Consider the following 26,645-nt stretch of genomic DNA (forward strand, 5'->3'; position numbering starts at 1 on the left):
ACGCACCTCATGTCAAGAGCAATATCACAGGAGCCACGGCCTGCATGTGCTGTTAAGTCCCAATCAGGCCGGTGGTGTTGGAATGTTAGGAAGCACTTCAGCGCCATTTTATGATTCCTCTGCATGGTGCATGTGGTGGTAGATAAGCATCTCTCAGGTCTAGCCTAGCCTTGCCAAGCCTAACCACCGCACTGATGATTAGTGACTAACAAAACCAGCTTTATTTTTGACCTCTAGTCCACTCTCAGGCCTGTTACGGTAATGCTGCATTTATTAGACAAATACTAGAAAATGACACTGCTGGGGTACAGAGGTAAAGATTATAGCCACATTCACTGTTTATAAACAGCTAGCTCATCATTCATTTTATCTCCACTTTAGAACAGCTACTTCTTCTGGCAGTATATAGTGTGGGAATGATTGGAATGGCTTCTTTTAAATCTAATCAGAGGTATTGTTTTAAAAGCTAACCACTAAAGTTTCCCCAACACAAATGTTTAGAGTCAGTGGGGGGGAGGAAAATAAGTGAGTTATTATTTTAAAGAAATAGTGATCAGTATGTGAAAGAATTGCTGGGAAATAACACAACCCCTTTCAGACAGGAGAGGTCTGATCTCTACTGAATGCTATTACTGCGTGTGAGACTGTCTTTCAATTAAAAATGATCAAATGAATTCTTGTCAAAGATTTACTATTTATGATTTAAGGTCTATAAACGAGTCTCACAGCTAAGCTCCATCATCGCCATCATACAGTTTCTCAGTGGAAATTATGCTTTTGGATATTTAGCATTCTGATTCATTCAATTTCTAAAAAAGCTCATAAGCCACATCGTCAAGCATTGGAAAAATACATTTATTGACAAATCAATCAATCAATCAACCAGAAGCAATATCTGTATATACAAGTCATACATTTATACATCACTGCTTTGTGTTTGGTGTTATGGTGAGTTTTCTAACATGTTCAAAGAACCGGTGATTAAATGATTATTGGCTGGAAATGGCAACAAAAAAAATATCAGTTGGGTAAAGATGAGCCCAGGGCTTTAATCAAACTTTATTTATTTTCCTTTCATGTAGATGAACGTGTCTTATGGATTAGATAAGTTGTGTTAAGTGTATAAACAAGTGCTGTATTGTGGCACTAATAAAACCTGCCAAAAGCAGCTACTCCGCATTAAATGCTGAAGTTTACTGCGTCAGGTTACGAAAGCTGCGCACTCTGCAGTTGGTTTTTTTTTTTTTTTTTGCATGCTGTTTTCCCAAGAAAAAAAAAAAAAAAATCCCTCCATTTTTTTTTTACATACATATAATACATTGATTGCTGTAGCAACACTCCCTCTGTTCTGACCATGTCTCCTATACAAATGCACAAAGTTAGTAGTGATCACATGGATAGAAATTCACTCAAATCCATCCATCAGGCACGACAGCCATCACAAACACACTTTCCATTATAATAACATACTCAGGCCATGTAGTAAACCATAGAAGCTCATTTTATTTATTCCTCGTTCGTTTGGAGCCACTTCTAGGAGTAAGTGACCCCGTTACCACATCAGAGGGAAGGGAGGAGAAGTTTCAGGCATACCGTGGAGAACTGGATTAAACACTAGTTCAGTGTAGTAGTGAGGTTCATGAAGTTGAGACAGTGATGCAACTTGCCCAGAAACTTCTGTCTGGACATCAGAGATAATGGCTTTTCCGGGAGTTTGATTTTCTAAACCACATGCTGATGTGATCACAAAAGCAATCTTATTTAGGGGGTCATCGGGGACTCATTTTCTTTCAGATCATTAAACAGCAGCAGAAATTAATCTGTTGGTTCTAAAGTACATGTTAAATAAATTATTCTTTAGAGTCCTTTTTGGGGGTGATGATGCTCAAGAATACCAAAATTAACTAGTAATTCTTTTTCCCTTAACTTCCAGACGGACAGGCTTTTCAAGCTTGAAGAAAGACTTTACATTAGTAACGGTGTAGATGTGATACTCCATTAAAACGTAAGGTAGGCAGAGTGTATTTATACAGCAGTCACTGATTTAACGTCACCAAGGTAGCTCTGATTAGTAGTCACCAAAAGGCAAGATTTCTAACCCACCTCATGCTCAGAGTAGTATTTATAAAAATCAGTCATTTATTCACATAAAACTCTTTTAGAATTCCACGTTCTCCTCTTAACTTAAAAAGTCCACAACCTATAAAATACAGAAAAGAAAAGAACCTCTCCCAGCTTTGATTATAACACGAGAGGAAGTCTTGAACCTTTACTAGTACATATGGAGGGAAGAGAGTAAAAAGAATCACATTCTCAGGGGGAGACAAAACGGAACAGCTTACGTGAGTCAGAAATGCATCAGCGTGTGCTGCAACATCCATCATCCACTCCTCTCCTCTCAAGATACACATTCCTCTAGTCGTAGCAGCCGGGGTAAAGCCTGATCCAGCAGCAGTCATCTGTGTTCGTTCTGCAGCATGCGTGCACGCTAACACATACATACACACACACACGACATGGTGCAGATGGCATGGAGGTCTCAGTGATGTCTCAGTCTTAAAGGGCTGTGGACGTTCGCTCTTGGCCGCTCAGGCTTCCTCCTGCTCTGGGAAGTTGAGGATCTTGCGATGGGCCTGACGAAGGTACTGCTGCTGTTTGAAGTATACCTTGAACGCACCTTTAATGGCCACAAATGCAATGCCACCCTGCAGAAAGAGGAAGCATCAGGATGTATTATGAGACATCATTTTTCAAAAGCAGTGTCTGAATCGTGTGATATGATACTGTAAGGTTTATTAGGTTTAAGGCCAGGCGAAATAATATATCATTATTATAATAAATTACAAAAGGAATAAATCAGGACATGGTTACTGCTAAAGGAAAATAATCCACAATGGGGTGATATGATACGCCTGACACACTGCATAAAGTAGAATATTTCCCTGTTTTAACTGCCTTAAAACCACATGCTTTATTCCTCCTACTGGAATTTAGAATCCGTATTACTTTCATACCACTAACTGGTGTTTTGCCAGCAAAATTAACACTGTTCATTGCAAAAATTCTCTCAATTATCTCATTTTTACACCTTGCCTCATGCACAAAATCTGTGAGACTTAAACACGATCTTTATTTACTACAAACAGCATGGTCTCCGTTTTAAAACTAAAGCTTTGCAGCGTACCAGGATGGTCCTCTGCAGGTTGGAGTTGACACGGCTGAACATGAGCTTGCCCACAATGGTGGCGATGGTGGGAAACACCAGCGCTCCACACAGGATCCGAGTGGCTGATACGTGATCGGCTAACGGACTTGCCTCGGCAGGGATTCTGGGAACTGGACATCCAATCCCTGCAAAACATGGGTGGTCTGGATAATTGAAAATAAATAAGGCATCAACAGCAGGAGGATGGATTTACTGATGGTGCTAATTATAATTACGTGCTTGAAAATGTCATAGTATGTCGGTCAATTTGTCTAATTATCCACCCTGCAGTGGTGATGTATATATGAGCGGTCTGAGCGCTGAGTAAAGTGCTGACATCTAGCAAGTTTAATTATACCACATTGCTGTTGAATTCTGTCAAACCAGAATGTGTTGATTAACTTTCTATTACAGCACAGCTCCATAGCGCCGTCCGTCATTCATATGATGCCTTTATAATGCTGCGCTGGTTATATTATTGTTTCTATAGAAACAGCTCATTCACAGGGACTGGTGGATGATCTATATAATCGATCATCATCACAGTAAAAAAAAAAAAATCTATTATTTAACAAATAGTAATATGATAAAGCTTTGTGAGGGGATGTTTATTTAATGATTACGAAAGAAGTTCTGAACTGCAGAAAATCAAAAGTAATTCCACTTCCTGTCAGGGAAATTCATACCACCTTGTGCTCGATTATTTTCCTCTACCTGCACAAGCTTTAAGCATCTTATCAGATAACTAATTATTATTAGTATTATTAATTAAGAACAACAATTATTATTATTCCAATAATTAATAATTTATAATAAAGATTTCAATAAATGCATGAATAACTGCTTAAAAAAACATGTCAAGGAAGCAAGTCAATCAGTGTAAATCTCCCTAAAGGTCAAGATCTAATGGATTGGACTCTAACCAGGGAAAATGCTGTTAAGGATCTGCAGCTTGTTGGAATACTTCCTCCACAGACGCAGCACATAGTCCTCCCAGCGTATCATCTTTCCCAGAATGAGCATGACTGGGATGGTGGGCAGTCCGATAAGGAGGAACAGCGGGTCAGCCCTCTCCATCACGTCCAGTCCTTCCTTATGCCCGACCACCTTTCGGAACACAAAAAAAAAAAAAAAAAAACGGTGAGTCTGTTAAATTGTGTACATTTTTTCCTAAACATGAATTTCTGTGCGTGCGTGTGTGTACGCTCAACCTGCATTACTGTGACTGCTCCGTATGTGACTGCAGTCCAGTAGATGGAGCCCACCATGATGCCAGCTGCAGCAAATGGGCATGCCTTGGAGATAAGCCTGTCTGCCAGGTCCAGCACATACACAATAGGTCCTGTATACAGGGAAACGGAGAGAGACAAAAACAGGCAGATTTAATTAGTTCACAAAACCTTCACCAAATACATGATATAGCATTTCACTTATTCATGATTGGGATTTTTATAGTGTTCATTAAAAATGATTTACAACGACACTGACAGGACAATGGGGCCACTACATCAGTGGTTTAGCAGGACCGGTATTGCATAGAGGAAGAGAAGAGGAAGAACCAGAAGACAGAGGTATACAGAGTCTGCCTCTCCAGCAGGGGGCAGCAAATCATTTTCTGGTGCTTAGCAGTTGGCACCACTTCAGTAGATTCCCTTCTCCTTGTTTACCAGCTGATGCTAAACTTATTCACTCTACAAACTCCAGCCCTGGCAGGACACAGGACTGCACAGTTCTTACATAATCCAAACCTGAGGAAAAAATACTATTAGAATTTACAATTTTTGCTGCAGCACTGGGGTTCTTCATCAGAACTATATAGTACTATACAATAAGCTCTTACTAGGACGACGCTACAGAACTACTTCATTGTGTTTTTATGTGAGCTGATCATGTGAATCAGGCACTCTCAATACTACATTCTTTAGACCACTGGCTGGCAACCCTGCCCTTCATAGTTCATGCTTTCCTACTGTAAGACAACGGGTCAGAAATAATGTGCTAATTAACATATCCTCCCTGAGTGGCTGTGGGTGTGTCTGAATACATTTCTAACACACCCAAAAAGAGAAAAAAAAATTGTTTGCCATTCGTTACGGAAACATGACATTGCAATCATTTGAGTATGGAAGCAATGGGGAAATCCATGAAGCCTACTGATGTCTAAATTCCACACACATACAATGGACTGGAATGTCAATTTACTGGTACTGACTGCAACCAAGCTGAAGCTGATTGACTGCCGCTCCTTGACTGTCTATTATTATGATGCATAGTTAGGAATGCCAATGTGATGACGTATACAATAAAAGCCACCAACACTCCCACCAATACTACTAGCTAGAAAGTCCCATAATACGTTAAGCATACTTTTACAGCAGTTTCTAAAGGAATGATGCATTCATCTCAGCATTGAATTCAGCGCTACGCCCTATATATCCTTCACTTTCTGTTTCTTCCTCCCTGGCTCACATTCTCAGCAGCTCATGAGACGTATGACGATTTACCAGCAGGAAAAAAAAATAAATAAAAAATCCTCCCTCTATCCTAATACATTTACAGCCTCTTAATACAGTTTTAAAAGAAGAAGAAGAAGAAAAAATACAAACAGGGTGTCTAGAAACAGCATTAGGTGTTAGGTGAAAAAAAAAAAGGGTACTGAAAGTTGAGTGTTTAAGTTTAGCACCATTTTCAAAACTGAGGCTGGAAAAAAACAGAAAAATCATTTCAGTCCAAATCAAAGCAAGGACATGATGTGATTTACTGAAGGACAGAGCTGTTAATCTGACGTAGACTGGATCTGAATGAAACTCCGGCTGCTCCTTCCCTTTAAAAAGCAGATTGTGTGGCACTGTTGCCATGGCACCACAGACTGGCAAGGAAAGAACTGAGCATTCCCGACAGTGGTGAGCGCCTCCCTTTCAGTTCATATCCTTCTTTTCTCCTACAAGGGTGACAAAATGCCCTGCAGTGTCGACTCTACTCACATGCACAAGTTCATGTCACAGGATTAATAAGGTGTTTTCCAAGAACTGTCTACAGTGCTGCAATGACCGCTATTCTCACAGTACATATTTATCATGTCCAAGTGGTTAATTATGAGAGTTTACCATGAGTGGTCAAAATAAACCGACCACGGCCATGAGTCACTTAATATATCGGTATAGGCACTGTAACTTTGAAAGCATGTGATTCAAAGAGGTCAAGGTCCCCTTAGAAGAAAAAAATGAATAGACAACCCTGTATTAGCTCTTAAATTGGAAAAGGTGATAAATATGGACACTTAAAAACACCCAAAGCTAACATAGTGTCCTCCATTTGTAATTTTAATGCACTTGGAGGAAAAACACCCTCAGATTTAATCTCCTAAGTATTTCTGAACTTGGAGAGCCTTTGCATTTAGACATTAACAATGCAGCCACTTTACAGGGCAGTGCTTGCTTTAAGCCATACCTGCCTGTGCCAAGCTCATCAATATCCCTCACTGGAAGATCCATCCATCTCTGATGACAGTACCGGAACCTCTGCTTCTTTCTCCCTGTCTAAGCATTACGGCATGGCACTATGGGGAGACTGGAGGGGAAGTCATCCCTAATGGCTATTGGAAAAAGGAAAAGCTGAGCCATTTGTTTCTACTGCCGGCCACAGATTCCATAATTAACATAATTTTTAAAAGCGGGTGCAAATTGAGCCACCCTGAGCTCCAGGCCTGATGGAATAAGTGTTTCCAGCCGCTCTTGTGCCAGCAGCTGGCTGTCTACAAAAACTTTTTGTCCCTGTTGTTGGCCACCTGACGACAACTACATGAAACCTCAGCGTCATTTTTTTGGTCTTACATAAAGCCTAAGCTTAACCTGACCAAAAAATATGGTCAAGTGACGCAACTCATAATGAAACGTAAATCTGAGAATGAAAAGTCGTTTTTGTTTCACTGAAGAATCCCCATCAGTGTTGGGCTCTTAAATCAGACGCGTGCCAAAGACTTAATCCGGACTGGTGCGGGCACTGAGTGACTTACAGAGTACACCTCCAAACTCTGTCAACAGCAAGAGAGGAACATTGCGAAACCTCACTCAGGCTCAAAATAACAAAAATAAGTAAAAGAAAAATAAATAATTTTAATAGAATGGCACATGGAAAACCAAAACAGTTGGTCATTGAGGTGTATTGTACCTTTCTTTAGTCAGAAAATGCTTGCAGCCAATAAATAATAAATAAATTTCACACAGCCTCTTCAACCATCATCCAGGGGCGGTGGTGGCTCAAGTGGTTATGGCTCTGGGTCGTTGACAGGAAGACCGGGGGTTCAAGCCCCAGCACTGCCAAGTTGCCATTGTTGGGCCCTTGATTCTCTCTGCTCCAGAGGAGCTGTATCATGGCTGACCCTGCGCTCTGACCCCAACCTCCAAGGTTGGGATATGCGAAGAAAGAATTTCACTGTGCAGTAATGTGACAAATATAGACTATTTCTATTTCTAAATATTTAAATACTGGACTAATTATTTAACTGTATATAGTAATATTTTGATCATTTTTTGCAAACAGAGGTTTGTATAACTGTACAAATAAAATAAATAAATAAAATAATGAATTTAACGAATGCCACTTTTAGAACCAGTAACCTAGAAGACAAACCTTTAAAATTCATCTACACAAAGTTAGGATTACTGTGCTTCCTTCTGGGCCTGGTCTTGAGGTTCAACAGAATAAAATGTACCTCTATAGACTCCTTTTATTTCAAGGAATTTGGTACACTTTAATTGAATGTGTAAACTGATGTGTAGTAAATGAAAACATCTCTGTAAAAATACAAATTCGACATTCTATAGCCACAATAACTGCTGCATGCATGTCATCTCCAATAATTTCTCGCTCAGCACAGAATTAATGCATCGTCCATCCTTGGAGCAGTAATAAAGCATAAAGCTGACAGAGCTAGATGCAGTCCTTTCTCTTCCTGTCAGCACTCTGATCAGTAAGGTCAGCTGTGTTTGCTTACCTTAAGCCTAAAAATAATCAGCAACACCCATACAATCAGCAAAGTTTTTCGGCTTTAAGTGGTTTGTCAGAGCGAGAGAAGATTCGTATAGTGACTACACAGAAGGTGGAGTTGTTCTGCTGACATTATTCTTCCTTGCCCTCCCTTCCTACAAGAGCATCTGCCTAAAAAGGAAATTAGTTGAGCAAAGTTGAAGCCCTGTCAGACTGTCTGCTTTAAGATCCGTCCTTCTTTACAGTGACCTCATCAAAGACAGTATAACACAATTAAGGTCAGGACTCATGCCACTTCGCTCATTAGATGTGAAGCTGCCTTTTCTTTCATGTGTGTCCATCCACTTGTACTCCTGCACAGAAACAGGAAATCTACTTCTTCAAATTCATCTCTAGTCCCAAATCAAATATTGACTGGCAGACAGTCAAGCCAGAATGTTTGAAGAAGGAAATGTTTAATGGCTTGGGAAAGCTTAACTTTGAAAAAACTGAGACAAAGGTAGTCTTCGTACCCATTCTGTCTCCCTCCTCTCCGCACCTTCCTCTTTCTTTTGCAAGGTGAATGGAGCACACATGCAGTGCAATTTCACAGTTGGCCACAGACGAGGAGGTGAAATGATACAGACAGCATTATCCAGAAATAAACCAACGTGAGCCCGACACAGCCAGACAAGTAGACAAGAACAAAGGAAATGGAGAAAGAACAAAAAGAAGGGTTTTAGTAAGGCAATCTGAAGGTTATTCGATCCATTTGCATAGAGGCATAGAGACTGTCTGCAACACAAAAAAATAAAAAATTGATGGAGAAAAAAAATCATTGAGACTGGCAAAGCAGACTTTTCTAGAGTGGGGGATTAATGGAATCAGAGATGGCATCTGCTCACTGCAGAATAAAATCCCCAGTTTAGATTTACACAAATATGGGAAATAAACATTTCCATTCGCATCTAAAGCTCTCTAGTGGATGATATACATCAGTATTTCAGTGATATACTTCTGCATAAATATTTCATAATGTGTTTCAATAAAAATAAGAATGCCACAATAAAGGACCAGAATAACCATGAATAACTGGCCTTTATGAGCTAATCCCTACACAAGTCCAATGACCTTGGTACAAACTTAAATGATCAAAGTTGAGAGAGAGAGAGAAATGTGAACAGAAATAAGATAAGAAATAAGACACAAAAAGGCAGACAAATAGTCACACAGACTGACAGAATGTCCAGACTGTGCATTAGCTGCAGATGTAAGTGGTGTCCGGCAGATACAGCACATTATGTCAGGCAGCACAGCAAACACACTATAAATAGCTCATTGCCCGTTTCATTGCCTGTTTACTGCCACCGTCAGACACACAGTATCTCCTGGTCATGGCTCACTCTGACTAGGAGCTGCCACTAACCTCAAAATGAGCAGCAGGGGTGGATTAGGCAACCTTGCCTGAAGCTCTATAATTTCCTGCTCTAACTCCACTAGAATCCATCAGAAAAAGCGCTCACCTTCGTGTGTAACCTACACAGAGGGATTTTGTAAAAGCGATGACAGGTTTATTGGTTGTCTGATATGGGCCAGAGACAGCTAATGACCTTGTTTTGTCAGCAAGCTTCACCACAGATACAAAAGATTACTTTCCTAGGAAGGTTCCTTTTTCCTAAAAACACTCTGAGATCACCACCCCTGTTTCTGAGCATGAACCATCTTAGAGACAATGAATGAAAATGAGGGAAAAGACACCGGAGGAAAAGAAGAAGTGAATAACAAGGAAAGTCACATTTTGACTGAAGTTGGAAAAAAAAAAAAAAAAGAGGATAGGAGAACAATCAGGCTGCACCATGTGGACAGCATTCCTCACAAAGGATAAGGAAATGAGGCACTGGAGCACACACAGACCTCTTTAATCGCTAAGTGACCTCCCTGTGGGAAAGTCCCTGGACCCATAGTGGATGGGATTAGGGCTTCATAACATAGCAATATCTCGTTTTGCAGTACTGTGCTGCCGTGTTATCTCCAGTGGCCACTGGCATTATTCTTAAAAGTTGCTAGGCTGTAGGCTTGATCTGTCTATTCTTCATAGTTTGGGGTTTTCTCCTGGACACATCATAGTCTTTTTCTTTCAAACATTCTTCCCCCCAGATTTGTAACAAGATTTGTAAGGTGAAATTACTTCATTCCTCTGTCAAAAGAATTCAGGTTGTCTGGGTTTACTCAGACATGTTTACGACTTGTTTGTGAACCTCCCAAATGACAGTCTAAACTTTTGGCCAAAATTATGGTCTATAACCCCTAAGACAATGAATGACCATTTTTCCTTTCCCACTAAATAGCTATAAAATCATATAGACTAAAAATAAAGAAAATCTTGTTGCAAAAAGTGTCAAATGTATTCCAATGGAAAAAAAAAAAACTTCATCGAAATAAATCTTTTAATTCGTTACTGGTGTTGATCTATGACAGTGTTAATAAATATGAGGTTAGAGATTGCTAGGCCTAATTCCTGTGCATTGGTCACCCAGTTACGTATTTTATATACCGTGTATTAGCTAGCTTTGGCCTTGATTGGGACTGAATTCTGACACCGTCTCTCCATTATGCAGGAAGTAGACTGAGGGCTCCTTCCCTTAATCTTAATGTAACCAATCACAAGGAAGATTAAAGCTCTGGAAAAGATTAATGTTGAGTGATTTAGAACAGGACTATAGTCAGCGTCCAACAACAAAATTGTTGGGTATGATTGATGGTTCTGATCATTAAAGTCACTTAATCTCGTAAAATGAATCCCAGTGTTGAAGAGACTCTTCGACAGATCAGTTCATGGATAGATTTATGTAATGTCCTGTGCTTGTTGGTTTCGGAGGTTAAAGCTCAGTAGAAGCATTACACATACCCAGCTTGGGGAAGACAATGAGGTACTCGGCATTGCACTGAGGACAGGCCACACGTGCTGTACTGTTGCCCCGCTGCTTCTCGTCTACCCAGCGCTGCAAGCAGGTTTGGTGCACCCACTTGGTGGAGCCACGGCATCGACATGGCCGCACCCACTCAGCAGTGCGGTCATCCTCATCTGTGGCAAAACACACCCAGCAACTCCTGTACAACAGAGAGGGTGAGAGAACAATGAGAAACGTACATTCTGTTACGATTTCTATTCATCTGTCTAAATGTTCCAGAGGAAGGACTGATCGACTGGTAATAGTAGCAATATTGACGTCTCCCTACACAGTTTGAAAGCTTAGTTTCTGTTAATAACAATAACATTTCCCTTTATACCAGTAATTTTCTGTAACAGAAGTTAGAAATTACCTAAACAACTGAATATTGAAAGAGGAAAAATTAAAATGAGTGTGAATCACTATTGGCATTTATTATGAACAAACCCTAGGTAATTGTAGCCTGTTTAGGAGGAGAGGGAAAAGTACTGTCTTGTGGGTGTGTTGGTATTTTGGCCCCTTTCCAGATGCACATTACCTTGAAAACCCCAGTAGTACTTGACCCTACAACAGGACAGTACATTGTAAAGGATGAAATTCAAATACATTTAGCAATGTTTGCATTTTAATTTGTGAAATTTCTGAACGCTCTTGGAAAATCTGTTCCTCTTTACCACTTTTGAACACGACTATTCATTTCAGAACGAGGTACGAACAAGAAATCCAAGGTGTTGGTCTGCTCCACAAGTAAAGTGGTCACTTCACAAAATCAGAAAAAATAGTCATATAATAGTTCACTTTTGTAAGAGTAATTGGAACACTAAAAATGAGACTACTGTTGCCACCTGCCTGCTTAAAAAAAAAATGAAAGCAAGAATAAAAGGAAAGAGAGCAAGAGAGGGAGAGGCAGAGTGAAAAAGAAGACAGAATGAGAGCGAGAATCATTACAGAGCAGCACAGGAAGGACAGCCCAGCATTCTGCGTCAGTGACTAAGCACAAGCTAAAAAATATCATTAGCTCAGCATCACAAAAAGAAACTCGATGAAATGAAAATCAAGGGGACGAGAAAAAATTAACAGACAAAAAGAAAGCCCATTAAACTCGTCAAGGCAGATTTGGCAAGCACTGTGGTTTGCCACTTAATAAATTCAATTTCCTGTCTTGTGTACAAAGAATAGAGGTCAAACAACAATCCAATGATAAGCTAAAAAACTATTCACCAAATTAACCGCAAAGGCACAGCTATTTTGCATTTTGCACAGTGAGGCACCATTTCCAGCAAACTGAAGACATTTACATGTCTCTTCTGCACGCATCATACAGCACAGGGATGAGTCAGAGACTGGACAAGCCCTCTGATGTCAAACACCAACCCAAATTCCCACGTTGCTTTGTTGTGGGGAACTCGGAGGTAAAGTCCTTTGTGTACTTGTTTGTTGTTTTCTCTTTAGTCTTAATCCACACATTACTCAGCCATAACTCATTTGACCAAATAGACTGGACAAATGTACAGAAGGCCGTTTTGCTGAGTTGTAAAATTTATGAGTGGCATACTAAAGAACCCTAATGAAAATGGGACAAAATCTCAAATAAGTAAACCATCATGAGCACTTAAGTGAACTATTAGCAACAAAAATTGAATACAGAAGTGAAAAATTAAAAATACAAGCACCACTAATCCATATCTAATCCTGTCCTGCCTATCTGCACCCATGTTCCCTTACAGACAATACGCTACTCTTTAGGGTTGCTGTGATGTTTCGACAACAACAAATTGCCTTTATTTGTCACATATACATCATAGCACAGTGAAATTCTTTCTTCGCATATCCCATCCTTGGATGTTGGGGTCAGAGCGCAGGGTCAGCCATGAATAAATACAGCACCTCTGGAGCCTTGCTCAAGGGCCCAACAGTCTTGGCGGTGCTGGGGCTTGAACCCCTGATCTTCCGGTCTTGAGCTTATTAGGAAGCTGGGGTCAGAGCGCAGAGTCAGCCATGATACGGCCTCCCTGGAGGAGGGAGGGTTTAACGGCCTTGCTCAAGGACCCAAGAGCAGCAGCTTGGCAGCGCTGGGGCTCGAGCCCACAACCTTCTGATCAGTGACCCAGAGTCTTAACCGTTACAGTGTACAGTTTACATTTTCAAAACTCTGATTAAAATGCATTTCCATCCATTACTGTCCATCCATTACTGTCTTTACATTACATTACTACCCCCCCCCCGCATACCATTGTATGTGCCGATTAAACCAATTCTTCTTGGACACAAGGCACCATACTTGATAAATGCTCACTAGGGTAGGATCAAGTGTTTGTATACACACAATAAGGCTAACCAGGTACCACTACATTTGTGTTACTGATTGCCAGCAACTGGGTTTGTACCATAAAGATAACCAGTCAACAAATGATAGGCATCCTTTCCTCTAAAGCTTTTTATATTCATTCCCACTGTTCCATTTATAGTCCCATTTCCTTAATTGCACTGAACCTTGAGCATTTGGAATTTCACTGGTTCACTGAAACAATGATTAATTTCCAGTGTGTAAACAATCTCCACCTAAGCAATAATTACTGGAAAGCGTGGGAGCAGAAAACTCGAAACCAAGTAAAAGATGTGACATCTGCTGATAAGCAGTGAGACAGACGCTATTTTGAGCTCTTGTATGGATGCAGCCCACATGACCCCAATTAAGAGGAAAGCATCCAATATGCAGAACACCTCAATTAATGATTACGCAAAGCTGGATGGGTTTAAAAATAACAGCATGACTGTGCATTGCGTCTTAGAAATAAAGAAAGCATGAATGTCAACAGATGTCGTAATGATTTCATCAGAGAAACTTTGACTTGTTGGATGTAATCCATTTTACATAGTTTTAAAAGAAAATAAAACCCAACTGAGAGTATGCCATAAGCCTGCCATAAATAAAACCGGCATATATATATATATATATATATATATATATATATATATATATATATATATATATATATATATATATATATATTACACCAACATGCCCCATATATATATATATATATACATATATACATACATACATATACATACATACATACATATATATACACATATACACACACGCATACATATACACACACATTTTTATACATGCTTTTCAATGTAGCTATACAAGAGTCACTCTCTCAGGTCATTCCTCAGCAGGGAGTCTCCTTTCTCTCTATGCTCTCCACCCACGCTGGGATGAGGTTGCAACAGCCTGCTACAGGATGTTAGCGGAGAGTCGGACATGCCGCAGCCCAATCGCATACTACTCCATTTATAATTCAAAGCTCAGTCTTGCTATAAATAATGCAGTGCAAATCTCTGGTCCTCTGTCAGTATTGCCCGTCCCAGTGTGTGCTGCGGCAGGAGGACAGACGCTGCTCTCCATCTCACACGACCATTCTCTCAGGTAATTCTTTCCATCCAGTGCTTCTGAATTAAACATGAATGGCATAGCTGCTCAAATGACTTAGGAGAACAACCCCGAGTCTTATCTGACAAACTATTAACCTCTAGTACCGCTGGGTCCAAAGGCCATGAGGTGACACCATGAGACCAAATAACAGGAGTGTTGTCATCTGACTAGGACTTGCTGAGCCATCATAAACTCATTCTGTAGAACCTTACATCATTGACATCACATCTATGTTCTGAAGAATCTCTCAAATGGGGAAACTCGAGTCACCACAAAACTTGAGAAAATACAAGAGTTCATGTCACCTGAGATATGCATGAAGTCATGCTTCCTAACAGTAAATCACCAGGAAAATCCTTCCAGACAAACAGCTCTCTAATTGAACAAATAGAATCAGGTAAAATTGAACTTTTAACAGATACAGAGTGAGGAACAATGGAACGGTTTTCGTCCCCCACGGTTCTCTTACTTTTGTTCTCGTAACTCTGCCTCCCTCACGAAGGCCGCTGATAGAGAAGCGCAGAAACGCAATCCACTCTGTGAAACTCAAACCTCTGTCTGATAACACACAGACACCACATAATACAAACTCAACATACAGAGAACAGCCATTTATTTCAAGTGTCTCTGAGGCAGGGGTTCTCTTCTCGGCCATTTTGCGACCCCATTTTAAAGGCTCAAAGTTCTCTTGGGTTCCCGTTCCCATATTGTATTTCATGGAATATTTTCATAAGCGTAAAGCCCATTTCACACTGAGACTATCATGACAGCATGTTGGACATAGTGCTGCTGTGGTCTGGTGTAAAATAGGCTTAAGTCAAGCTTCAAATTGAATCAAGGTTACAATAAGTCAGCATTTTTATTAAATATTACAGAAATCAAGTTTACGTGGATAGAACTACATTATAAATAATGCCTGGTGAAAAGCTCCAGCAACCCCGTCTTCATTTCAGTCTCAGCCAAGGTCGAAAAAACCTACACTTTTACAACACATGCTTCACCTCTTGCTGCCTCAAATCTGACCAACAGAAATCTTCTCTGGGTAATGCTTTGCCAGGAGGAATAGGTCATTTTCTCTTCCTGTTCCTTTCTGAGATTTTCTTCAGGGCCCTACATTTTTGTTGGTTAACTGTATGGTTAGATTCATTTACAGAGAAACGGTTGACCAGTGCAGAACTTTCCAGGTTTTTTTTGTGCTGAAAATCTGTGGTTGTGTTAAGCTGGCCTTGCACTACAACTTGTGATTTTGCAGTCACAGACAAAAATCACGAATTATAAAAGAATTCTTCGGTCGTGCGACATAAAAACATTGCAGTGTCAGAATTTTTTTGTTCATTAAAAATCTAAACCTGCTGTTGCAATGCTCTTCTAAAAGCCACCAGCAGCAACAGGCAGGAAAAATATCCTTATTACCCCATAGACACTTTAAGGAATGTTTATTTAATGAAACATTTTCTGTGTCCAAAACTCAATGACTGAAGTTGAACACAATAATTTTCATTAGTCATTAGAAGATGATCATATAATCTGATATGAACACATTTTTCTGATATGAACAAGATTTTGTTGGGACCATCTTGTTCAGTGTGACAAATAATAATCTTAAAACTTCTCTGTAAAACTGCAGCCTAAGCCAGATATTAGTTGTACTGTATGTCGCATTCTGTTGTCTGGTAATGCTTTACCGGTAAAGAAAGAAAGAAAAACCAACACACAGAGGCAATATAACGTAGTTGAAGCTTGCCACAAAGCCTGTTATACAATATGTCTTGCCTCGGGATAATGGACTTAGATTTAAAAAAAAAATCCACACAAAAATGAGACTGCTGCTTTAGCTCATTCTTCATCTCATTACGTTTAAAGTCAGTGTCACTGTGCTAAATCAGAAATTACAACTTTAATAGTTGTGGGAACTTCCTCATCTCTGCAGAATGTTAAACAGCAGGACAGATATGTGGTTTCCCCTCACTACAAATTACAGCCTAAAAAGTATGATCTGAAGACCAGCTCAACTACTAAATCTTTAATTTCGCCTCATATCGACATGGGTCTGAAAGCTAAGCCTTTATCCATTTCGACACAAGCCTAGAGTCAAGTCTTAGATCAGCAGCAGAGGAGGGTTACGTTTCTCCCTGCTGCTGATCTGAGCCTGGCTTTACTGCAGCAGATCAGTACACAGTGTTCTACCAAAGACCTGGATCTGTTACAACACAATTACAATAAAAATGGAAAGGGGAGGAAGGAGAAGAGAAAGTTAATGATCTGTGTTCAAAGCAAAAATCAAGCCTTACATGCTGCAATATGCTAGAAAATGTTCAAGATTATTAGATTCTCACTGCATGACAGATGACATGTGGAAACTCCTCTTCAAAATCACCAGACTTTGGGCGCAGATTTGCAAATGAAAATGCAAATGTGAAAAATTCCAATAGAAAAGCCAAAAAAGAAATAAATATTTGGCCACATTGTGCCAAAAATATCAGTTAATGAACATTTGTTTCTTTTTACAGAAAAGTTGTATACATGCAATATCGCAAATTGGGGGGTTTCATAATAGAAGGTCCACAGATACATAATGAGCAGTTTAGTTCCTGCTGAAAATTGGGTCATTGCTTTGGAGTGAGTACAGCACATCAGATCTAGTGTTATAGCTCACCTTCTGGAATAAATCAGACTTAACTTCAACTTTTCAGAGGGACTATTCAGGGTTGTATTCTTCCTCCACTGAGAATTTCAAAAGTTACTGCCTTTTTCAATCTGCGTTTTCAGCTCTAACCTACTTCAAACACTTATTCCCCTATAGGCAAAAAAAAACTGAGTGCATTTATTACAGAACACCTTTATCACATCATAACACGCCGGATGAAGAAACTTCATAACAATAACTTTGACCATCTTCTAGCATCTGCATCATACAATGAGTGTCACCTTCGACAACAAGGGGCTGGTCACATGGTAGACTTTTTACATCATTGAAAACATTTTAATAAGAGCTTCCTAAATTATATCCTATTTTGGTTTTTAATTCAACACATGATTAGTCATGCTTTCCCTTTGACACCTTCAGATAATTTCGAGTGAGTAAAACTGTCATTCTCGAGTCTGAGATCAGGTGGCAAGAACTGAGAATCACAGCCTCTAAAATAAGTGATGTACCTGACCGTGTATGTGTGTGTGTTTTTAGGAGTGGGTTCCACTGGAGAACAATTCTACTTTCTGTTGTGACACTAAACCTCATTACAATCAGCTTTGTTACTGAGAAGAGCAATCTCACTCTGGCATTCAAAATTAAGGTCCCAGACCTCTAGATTACCATTAACATTTCAGTATGTGCAGGATATAGCCCTAAGGGTCTATTAGATAGCATCTGCAGGCCAGAAAAATGATCCTGCTCACCTTTTTCTTTGTCTGACTGCAGCCAAGGTACACTACACAGATAGAGGAGCTCCACCTGTTGAGTCTCTGAAACAAATAACACTAAGGAATAAGAGGTCATCTTCAAATGCACTGTGATGCTACCTCGAGAAATATGGGAGCGCATCATCGGCAAATCTGAGGATGTCCACAGAGCTGGGCAGTTGAGCTTTAGGGAACCTTCTCTAGGGCTCAACAGTGGCTCTTTGTCAGTCGTGGGATTTCAACTCGCAACCTATAAATAAAACCACTTCTTTTTCTTATCCTGCACCACTAAAGAAACTAATCAAAAGGACTTCCCTAAATCTCTTGCTCTCTCCGACATGCCCCCTCGGGCAAAGACACAATCCACAAGCATTTATGTCTGAAGTCTGCTTTGAACTTGACCTGGGCAAACATGCAGGCGGCTATGTTTTTTTTTAACGTTTTACAGATTGGAAAATCTTGTGAAACAAACAAATGGCCAGCAACTTCAATACCTTTAGCCGTCTGACAGGTGTGAACGTTAACATGAAATTCTTTTCATTACGTGAATTAAAGCTTAAACAAACCACATACAGAAAGCACCAGACATGTCATTATGTATGCCACCGATGGTTTGCTATTTTTGCACAAGTCCATTTAGATGTAGCTCTTAAAAGAGGGATTCGAGTCACCTCAACAAAGACTTCTCTCACAGAGCTGAAGTCACATGACTGTGGGAACCTGCTGGATGTTCGATACAATAGTGCTTCATAACCCCGTGTGACATCACAGGAAACAAACATTTCCCCATTTCTAGTCACTTACAATTCCTCAATATAACAGAATTGTTTTCATTGTAATGTATAGCTACTTCCTTCTTTAAAGCAGGATCAAATTCCCGGTGGAAAAATAAACACAGCTGTTCATCACTAGACAGCATTCTCTTATTAATGATGAGAATCAACACTCTAACAGGAAGTGGACCGGTTTATAGTTAACGAATTATATGTACTAGAAATGCCACTCAAACACTTCAGCCGAAATTATCTAAAAAAAAAAAAATACAAGACACAATCTGAAGTGTGAAATTAACACTTTACAATAATGATAACGGTGATTATCATTAGAAAGTGATTTAATATGCTTTATTTAGCTCTCCAGTCAGCACTTAATTTTTGAGACTTACTCCGAGACGGACTCCAACTATAAATGATGGTCATCCTGGACAATTTAAAACATGGTGTCTTGCAAATATTAAAATATGTTGTACTTCATACTGGGTTTATTCTTGGTCCTTTTTTTTTTTTTGAATGAATCTTAGTAGCTGCTGTCTGACTTCAGAACTGAGGAACAAAACATCTTCCTCTGTTGCATCTCAACATCCCTCGTCTGTGCTGCCAAACGGATAAAGCCATGAATGTCTTCTCTTGCAAAAACAAACGGGAGATTAAATTAAGCAAGTGGTGTTTTAAGGTGACTTTGCTATACAAGAACAAAAATAATGATTCACCACTGTTCATGACGGACCACATGAACATGTAGTTAATATAATCATTTTATATTGGGTCTAATTACCGCTGACGTATTTACAGCCCGGACTAGTTTTGAAAGCGTTATTGTCCATATTAACAGACAATTAATGGCAAAAAATGACCATATGATAATTCTAGAGATTAGAAGCTACTTGAAACCAGTGTCCATTGTTTTCTGCTGTTACAATGTGACATGAACACAACCTTCGTTATGTAGCTTTGGCAACCTTCTTTCCCTCCTATTGCAGTCTATACCATAAGCAGTTAATGGTAAGGTAAGATGATTAGGATATTGCGTACAATCTCACAAGCCTAACACAAACCCGACTACAGAGCTCAGGTTAAACAAACATCCACACCAAAATACAACATGCATTTCCATATCTGTCAGTAGTGGTATTTGAGGCATGTACAAAAAGAACAAACTCTGACTCCCTTGTAGAAACGAACCTGGTGCACGATGTAGGATTGTCTCGGTTATTTGGAGTGTGTGGTTCGATGGGGGCTTTTGGGGGGTTATGGAACTTTCATTTAGAGTCAAGTGAGCAAATCTGAACTTGGGTATTTGAATACATTTGACTTAAAGAGACAGCTGTGTTCTCCTGAACAGCCCAACCCCCAAAACCTGAACACACGACCCCTTGGGAATGTCACAAGACCAACTACATATCACGTTCCACCTGCAAAGCCAACAAGAACGTCAATTGGAATGTCAGAAGAATTCTAGCATGCTGTGCTAAGAAGAAAAAGCTTCAATCCTCTACCACATTTCTTTCCCTTACAAAGTGCTAAATCCCTTTATAAACATACAAAAGATTAATGAATGAGGTTAACTCGTTGGCTTATGGTGTACAGTTCTAGCCAAAATAAATCTTTATATTATACCGCCTAAGCAGTAGCAAACTGAAGTTGTTTTTCGTTTTCAACCAGCCAGAATGCATGACCCATGCAAATGCAAGTTTTAATGTGATTTATTCATCAGTGCTCTGACATTATCCCCCGTCCGTCCAATTTAATCCACTTTCACTCGATGTGGCTGGACAAGAAAAACCTAGATGCTAAATAAAATCATGGTTTGTTTAAAGCACAATGCATTGACTCTCTTTATTCTTCTTGTGCGTGTTTGCTTTTTATTTAAAGCAAGTTGAAACTGACTGGTTTCTCAGGGCTGTTACTGGCACACCTGGGCATGAATAACATCCTGATCTTTTCTTACATCCTGTATGCTTTTCAAAGGCTCAACACAGTAGCTAAGACTTGATGAATGTACACAGTCTGGTAATACCCATGTACAGAGTCATTTTTGTACAAAACAAACAAACAAGTTGCTATAATATAATGTACTGTATGTAACAAATTCCTGAATTTTGCTCCAGGTTACTTTTCCAAAATGATCACCAAAAAAAAAAAAAAAAAAAAAAAATCACTAAAGATGATGTACACCTGAACAAGTAAAAAATTACTTTATTATCTAGCATCTGGCACAATGTCTTATCTTATTCTTTTTAAAAATATTACCAGTTCATCACCTAGACTGGGGCCATGCTGCTTAAAGACAAAGTCTCTCTTCCGGTACATGCAAACCAAACACTATTTTAGTGTGATTAAAAAGGTGTGTGGACAGAAAGCGAAACTAAAATAATTGGCCAACAGCTTTCTAAATAAAAGAAAATGAAAGACAGTAAGTGACGAGAGCGGCTATGAAAGGTTAGAGAGGATTCATGCGTGGCTCTCACTTTTCTGAAATTGAAAGACTGCATTGCGGAGGAAAGCAGCTGGGGGTGGCATGCCATGATAAAAGCTCTTCTCAGCCTTCTGCCCTAAGCTGATAGAGTCCATTACACATTAACCTCTCACTCACTGCCTATGACATATAGCACTACGCTGTTATCTGTTGCTGCATGTGGCAGGGGTTAGCAATAAGACAGTACAGCTAGAGTTGCCCTGGAGCAGGGGCAGTGGAACAGCTCACATTATAGAATTCGGAAAGTTTTGTACGGAGAGATGTTCATTTAACTGTCATAGAAGGAATCTTTGGAAGTCAGTTTTTCCAGTTTTTGGACAGTCTTCAGGACCGAGGACGTTATGTTTTCTTAGTAACGTGACAAGCTGCATTTTCTTGTTTGTTTGTTTTTGTTAACATTGAAAGAGAAAATTTGAGAGAGGCTGGTCTGGGTATTTTCTGACTGACTCCCATCCACTTTCACCTGAGTTTTAAACACAGACACACTGCTCACTAGCCGACCTGTTAGGCTACGTCTACACTAATCCGGATAAAACTGAAAATGGATGTTTTTGACTAAAAACGTTCCGTGTCCACATTATTGATTTCAATCCTTCCCCAAAAGTTGGTCATCCACACTGAAACGTCTGGAAATGCTTACGTCCCTGTACTGCGCATGAGTAAAACGTAGGACGCCTTGACCGGCGTCATTTCCGCCTGCTGTTTCAAGCGCTTTGAAACGTCGCGGCAATGTTTCTTAAATGGACCGACAGTGAGGTGGCGTTGTTGCTGTAACACAGGAGTATAAAGTTGCAAAAGCGAGCGAGAATGTATTCTGTATATACGGTGAGTTGATCACATGACTGCGTCACATGACTAAAAAATACATCATCGTTTTCGAAAGCCTCCGTTTTCACAGTCCACACTGAGACAAATCTATCCACTTTGGAGAGCGTTTTCAAAAAGAGTAAAAATAAACACTGTCTTGGTGTGGACGGAAGGCCTAAACGAATAGAAAAAAATATGCGTGTTTAAAGGAAAACGTATTAGTGTGGACATGGCCTTAGTGTACAAGCTAACACACAGCAGAAAATAAATATACACAGATCTGCTCAAGACAAAGGCACCAAGAGTGGAAGAAATCTCAGTGAACTTGCGCTTGTCAAATTCTAAAAAAACAAAAATAGACAACAACTTGCTACTGAGAAATTCCAAAACAAAATTAAATCAGATAAAGATCATTCACTTCTAACACAGAAACCAAACAAACAAATGACTTAGCTGTTAAAGCAAGGAATAAGCTGAAACGCGATCTGTCCTTAATCCTTTCTCCACTCCCTCTTCCCCGTTTCCTCATACAGAGCGATTTACTTAAGTACTTTGTGGTCTCTGTTTAATTTTAGTATTATACTAGAGATGCTCTCTGTCTATTTTTATTTATTCTCTGCCAGTCACAACTAAACTAATCTCATGGATTTGGCTTCTTTCAAATGCAGATGCGAGGCAGCACAAATCTCAAATGATTAAAAAAAAAGAGAGAGACTCTTGTGCTGTGAACACATTTAAACACAATCTTGGCTTGACTTGGCTTTCCAAGTGGAACAACACAACTTGGCTGCTTGTGCATTCTGTCCAGTTCCAAGCTTGTTTTACGGAGCATGGATGTGAGCATGGACCGGGTGGCAAATGCGACTCTCAGTGGAAAAGAAAGATAGGAAGGAGGAGGAGGGAAAAAAAAAACAAACAAACAAAAAAAAAAACACAGACAAGGTCAGGACGCAGAAGAGCCTTGCAGCACGACAAGCAGAGAAGACACACAGCAAATCGACAACTCGTTGCTGCAACATGACCAGAGTCACAGCCACTGCCAAAAGCCTGCTATATTTAAACAACCCAAGATGACAAACAAGAAGGCAGAGCGTTGGATAATGATGCAGCTGGAGGGTGACTAAGGTGGGGTGCATTTTAACCTGTCCACTTACAATGAAATGTTCACCACCATTCACGCCTTTGGAAATGAGGTTTGTGCCAGACATTCATTCTCAAAATTAAAATCTTGAAAACCTTCAAGTGCCTAGAAGACTGGAGTATGATGTACTGTATAAACACATACACTTCTGACTCCAGCTCAAGCTTAAATATAAACACTAACCTGCGACCCATAAGAGGTCTGTATGATTTTAATATTTTATCCCTTAATGGCACTGATTATAAGGCAGCGTTGTCTGGAATAAAGATGCACCACGTTTAATGTTCTGGCATATATACGCATTAGACCTATAGTTAAACAGGTTTGAACTAATAAATAGGGCTGTTTCTATTGATTATACTGGTAATAGATGTATCTGAATTATTTTGACGATTAATTGATTGGTTTTTTTTTTTTAATTCACAATAAAAACACACTTAAGTGAACAATAACCAGCATAGCATTTAAAAAGGTAAAAACATGTAACGGTAAAAAAGTATGCATTTTTTTAAAAAGGACTTGTGTCAATGCGATTTTTGTTAAATCAAAAATAAGGTGTATCCATGGCAACACAAACTCAAAACAGGAATTATGACCTCGTTATAAAACACGCAATAAACATTAATGTGAACATCTGGAATAATATTGATGTATTCACATCTGGCAAGAAATAATTTCAATTTCAAACGTGTAAGGGGTCGAAAAACCTTCTATATCAGCGTGTGGCAGCAAACCTGCGTGGCTTTCCTGCCTGGATGTCGTCTTTTTGGGTGCCGCAGCTCTGAAGATGGGTTGTTATGATATTTGAGCTCATTTTCTGTAGTGACATCTCACATCTACTGCAATGTGCTCCCACACACTTGAGAGTCTTTGTTGTTTGCTACGAAACATTGCTTTAAATCGAGTACTTGAATTTAATTGAGTAATCGTGACAGGCCTACTAATAAAGCACACTACAAATGGACAACCCTCTCTTGCAGCAATAGCCTAATATTTGTGTTGCTGTCAGTGAGGGATGATTAATCAACTTGCATTACAAATATATAGGGCTATACTTTGTCATCCAGGCGCTATTATATATTTTAGGGCTTTAAACGCTGTAGGGGGATGGGGTGTCTCATAGGGCATTCGACTTACCTACCTACTCTTAATTGTAGCTATAAACGGTTAAAAGGCGTAATTCATTAATTGATTAAAACACACTACTGTTGTTGCTGTTATAAGAGGAATGAAACACTTTCTAGAGAACACCCAAGTGTTTCAGTCCACAGCCTAGATCCAAAGCAGGTGCTGAAGTGCCCTTGTCTGACTGAGGTAGATGCCAGTAGAGATGACCTTAAGCTGCTTTATCTAGAACATTAAACTATGTCTGAATTCAGTAGGCCTTGTCTACACTGTACAAGCTAGACAAACATAACTGTGATAAATAATTGTGTGCTCCATATACAGCACAATTTTATCTCCTGTGGTGTGACAAACAGCCCAAAAAACTGCAGAACGAAGAAATGTGTCCCTGAAGACTACAAACAGACTGACCTAGTCCATAAAAAAGCAATTTAAAAATAGTGGAACAGGTGTACCTTAAGGCAAAATAGGGACAGGAGTTTTCTAGAAGAGCAGTTATATAAGCAGCAGAGAGCCCTGGAGGAATGCTGCGAGTGAGTGACATAGAAGGAAAAAACACAAGAACCTAGATTTGTTCATAGACACTCTCACAATCTTCCTGGTGTCGTTGAACATTACTCCTACTAAACATTTCTTTTAGCCCATATCGCTCTGATCTCATGCATGTTGTATCATCTTGCAGAAGAAAACACTTCTTAAAACTTAAAACCAACATGACTGGGCACCAGTGCACAAAGCAAGGTCCATAAAGACAAGGATGAGAGAGTCTGTTGTGGAGGAACTTCACAGAGTCCTGACCTCAACCCGATAGAAGACCTTTTGTGATGAATTAGAGTGGAGACTGCAAGCCAGACTTTCTCGTCTAAAATCAGTGGCTGACCTCACAAATGATCTTCTAGAGGGATGGTCAAAAATTCCCATAAACACACTCCTAAACCTTGTTGAAAGCCTTCCCGGAAGAGGTGAAGCTGTTATAGCTGCAAAGGTCAGGCCATTCATGTGCATGGAAAGGCAGACGTCCCAGTTTTGGCCTGGCTCACAGTCTTCGCTCTAATTCACCCCAAAGGTGTTCTATCAGGTTGAGGTCAAGACTCTGTGAAGTTCCTCCACACCAAACTCACTCATCCATGTCTTTATGGACCTTGATTTGTGCACAGTCATGTTGGAACAGGAAGGGGTCATCCCCAAACTGTTCCCACAAAGAAGAAGATTTCCTTTCACTGGATCCAAGGGATCAAGCCCAACCCCTGAATTCAATGATATGGAGGGGTGTCCCAAAACCTTTGGCAATATAATGTATGTCAGGAAAAAAAAAAAAGGAGACCCAGCTATTACTCTTAGGAAGATGTGAAGAAATCAAACTTCAAGAACCTCTACAACAATCTGGATACAAACTTTTTAAATGATATCATTTTTTCCCCCACGACTGCAATCTTTATCATACACTCGTTGCAAATTTTTATTACTTGTCTCAATTGTGAAACCTTGTACAGAGAGAGTAGATACAGCTTAGTGTCTGTACATCCTTTTAACTAAAGAAAACAGACAAAGGTATTCACGAGAAATATCACGAGTTGCTTTCCATTTATATCTCATCATTTAAATCAACAGACATTTGTAATAAAACACTTTGCACTCTATAGTTTCTGGGTACATCCAGTGGCCTCCAGCGTTGTCTGGAGGGTGTACAAACTTTTGCACTCCACTGTCTGCGCAGACTGTGTACACATGATAGCAGGTCCAGCTAATAACATTTCAGTTAGATGGAAAAGATGCAGCAAAAATAAAATGTCACTTATAATTTTATTAATAAAACTAAAGCTAAACTGACCATTAATCTTAGAAATAATCTGTCACGAGATGCTGCTTTTTAAAAACAAATTGACGGAAACATGCTAACTTAGCTAAACCACACAGGTCACGTTAACTGAGTGATTAGCTGTGGTTAATTTATTTAATTGATGTTTAATTCACATACCTGTCCAACGTTTGCTGCATTGCAACGGCGCTTTCGTCTGCCATGCCTTGTTCTCTGTGGCCTTCAAAATCACACAGCTAATTTTTTACAAACTGTCAAGCTAAGCTAAGCTAAAGCTAAAGCCAGGCCTTCAGCGCACCGACAAGCCCGAGCCCACCTCGCGTGCGCTGTAGCCGTTATGCTAGCTAACTAGCTAACCGCGTTAGAACTCGCACCACTATGCTAAGCTATTTATATAAACACCCTAATAACTCCCGCTATCAATGCTCCTACGCTCACGTATAACCTTCTCACACCTCACAGCTAATATTTCGTATGTTATCGGCGTTATCGCGTCAGTATGACCGCTTGACTCCATTTACAGCGCCTGG

The 26,645-nt window shown here is 39.7% G+C and overlaps 1 protein-coding gene across 1 annotated transcript; it reads right to left on the reverse strand.

The window, feature by feature from the left end:
* Nucleotides 1–839: 839 nt before the first annotated feature.
* Nucleotides 840–26,644, reverse strand: marchf5 (membrane-associated ring finger (C3HC4) 5). The gene is made up of 6 exons (XM_058381071.1): nucleotides 26,275–26,644; nucleotides 11,082–11,284; nucleotides 4,417–4,547; nucleotides 4,129–4,312; nucleotides 3,185–3,351; nucleotides 840–2,705 (listed from the first exon to the last, which is right to left on the reverse strand). Exons 1-6 carry the CDS (start codon nucleotides 26,316–26,318, stop codon nucleotides 2,589–2,591), a joined length of 846 nt encoding a protein of 281 aa, XP_058237054.1. The 5' UTR covers nucleotides 26,319–26,644; the 3' UTR covers nucleotides 840–2,588.
* Between the last annotated feature and the right edge of the window lies 1 nt (nucleotide 26,645).

Source organism: Hemibagrus wyckioides, linkage group LG03, assembly GCF_019097595.1.
Source record: "Hemibagrus wyckioides isolate EC202008001 linkage group LG03, SWU_Hwy_1.0, whole genome shotgun sequence".
NCBI classification, from domain to species: Eukaryota; Metazoa; Chordata; class Actinopteri; order Siluriformes; family Bagridae; genus Hemibagrus; species Hemibagrus wyckioides.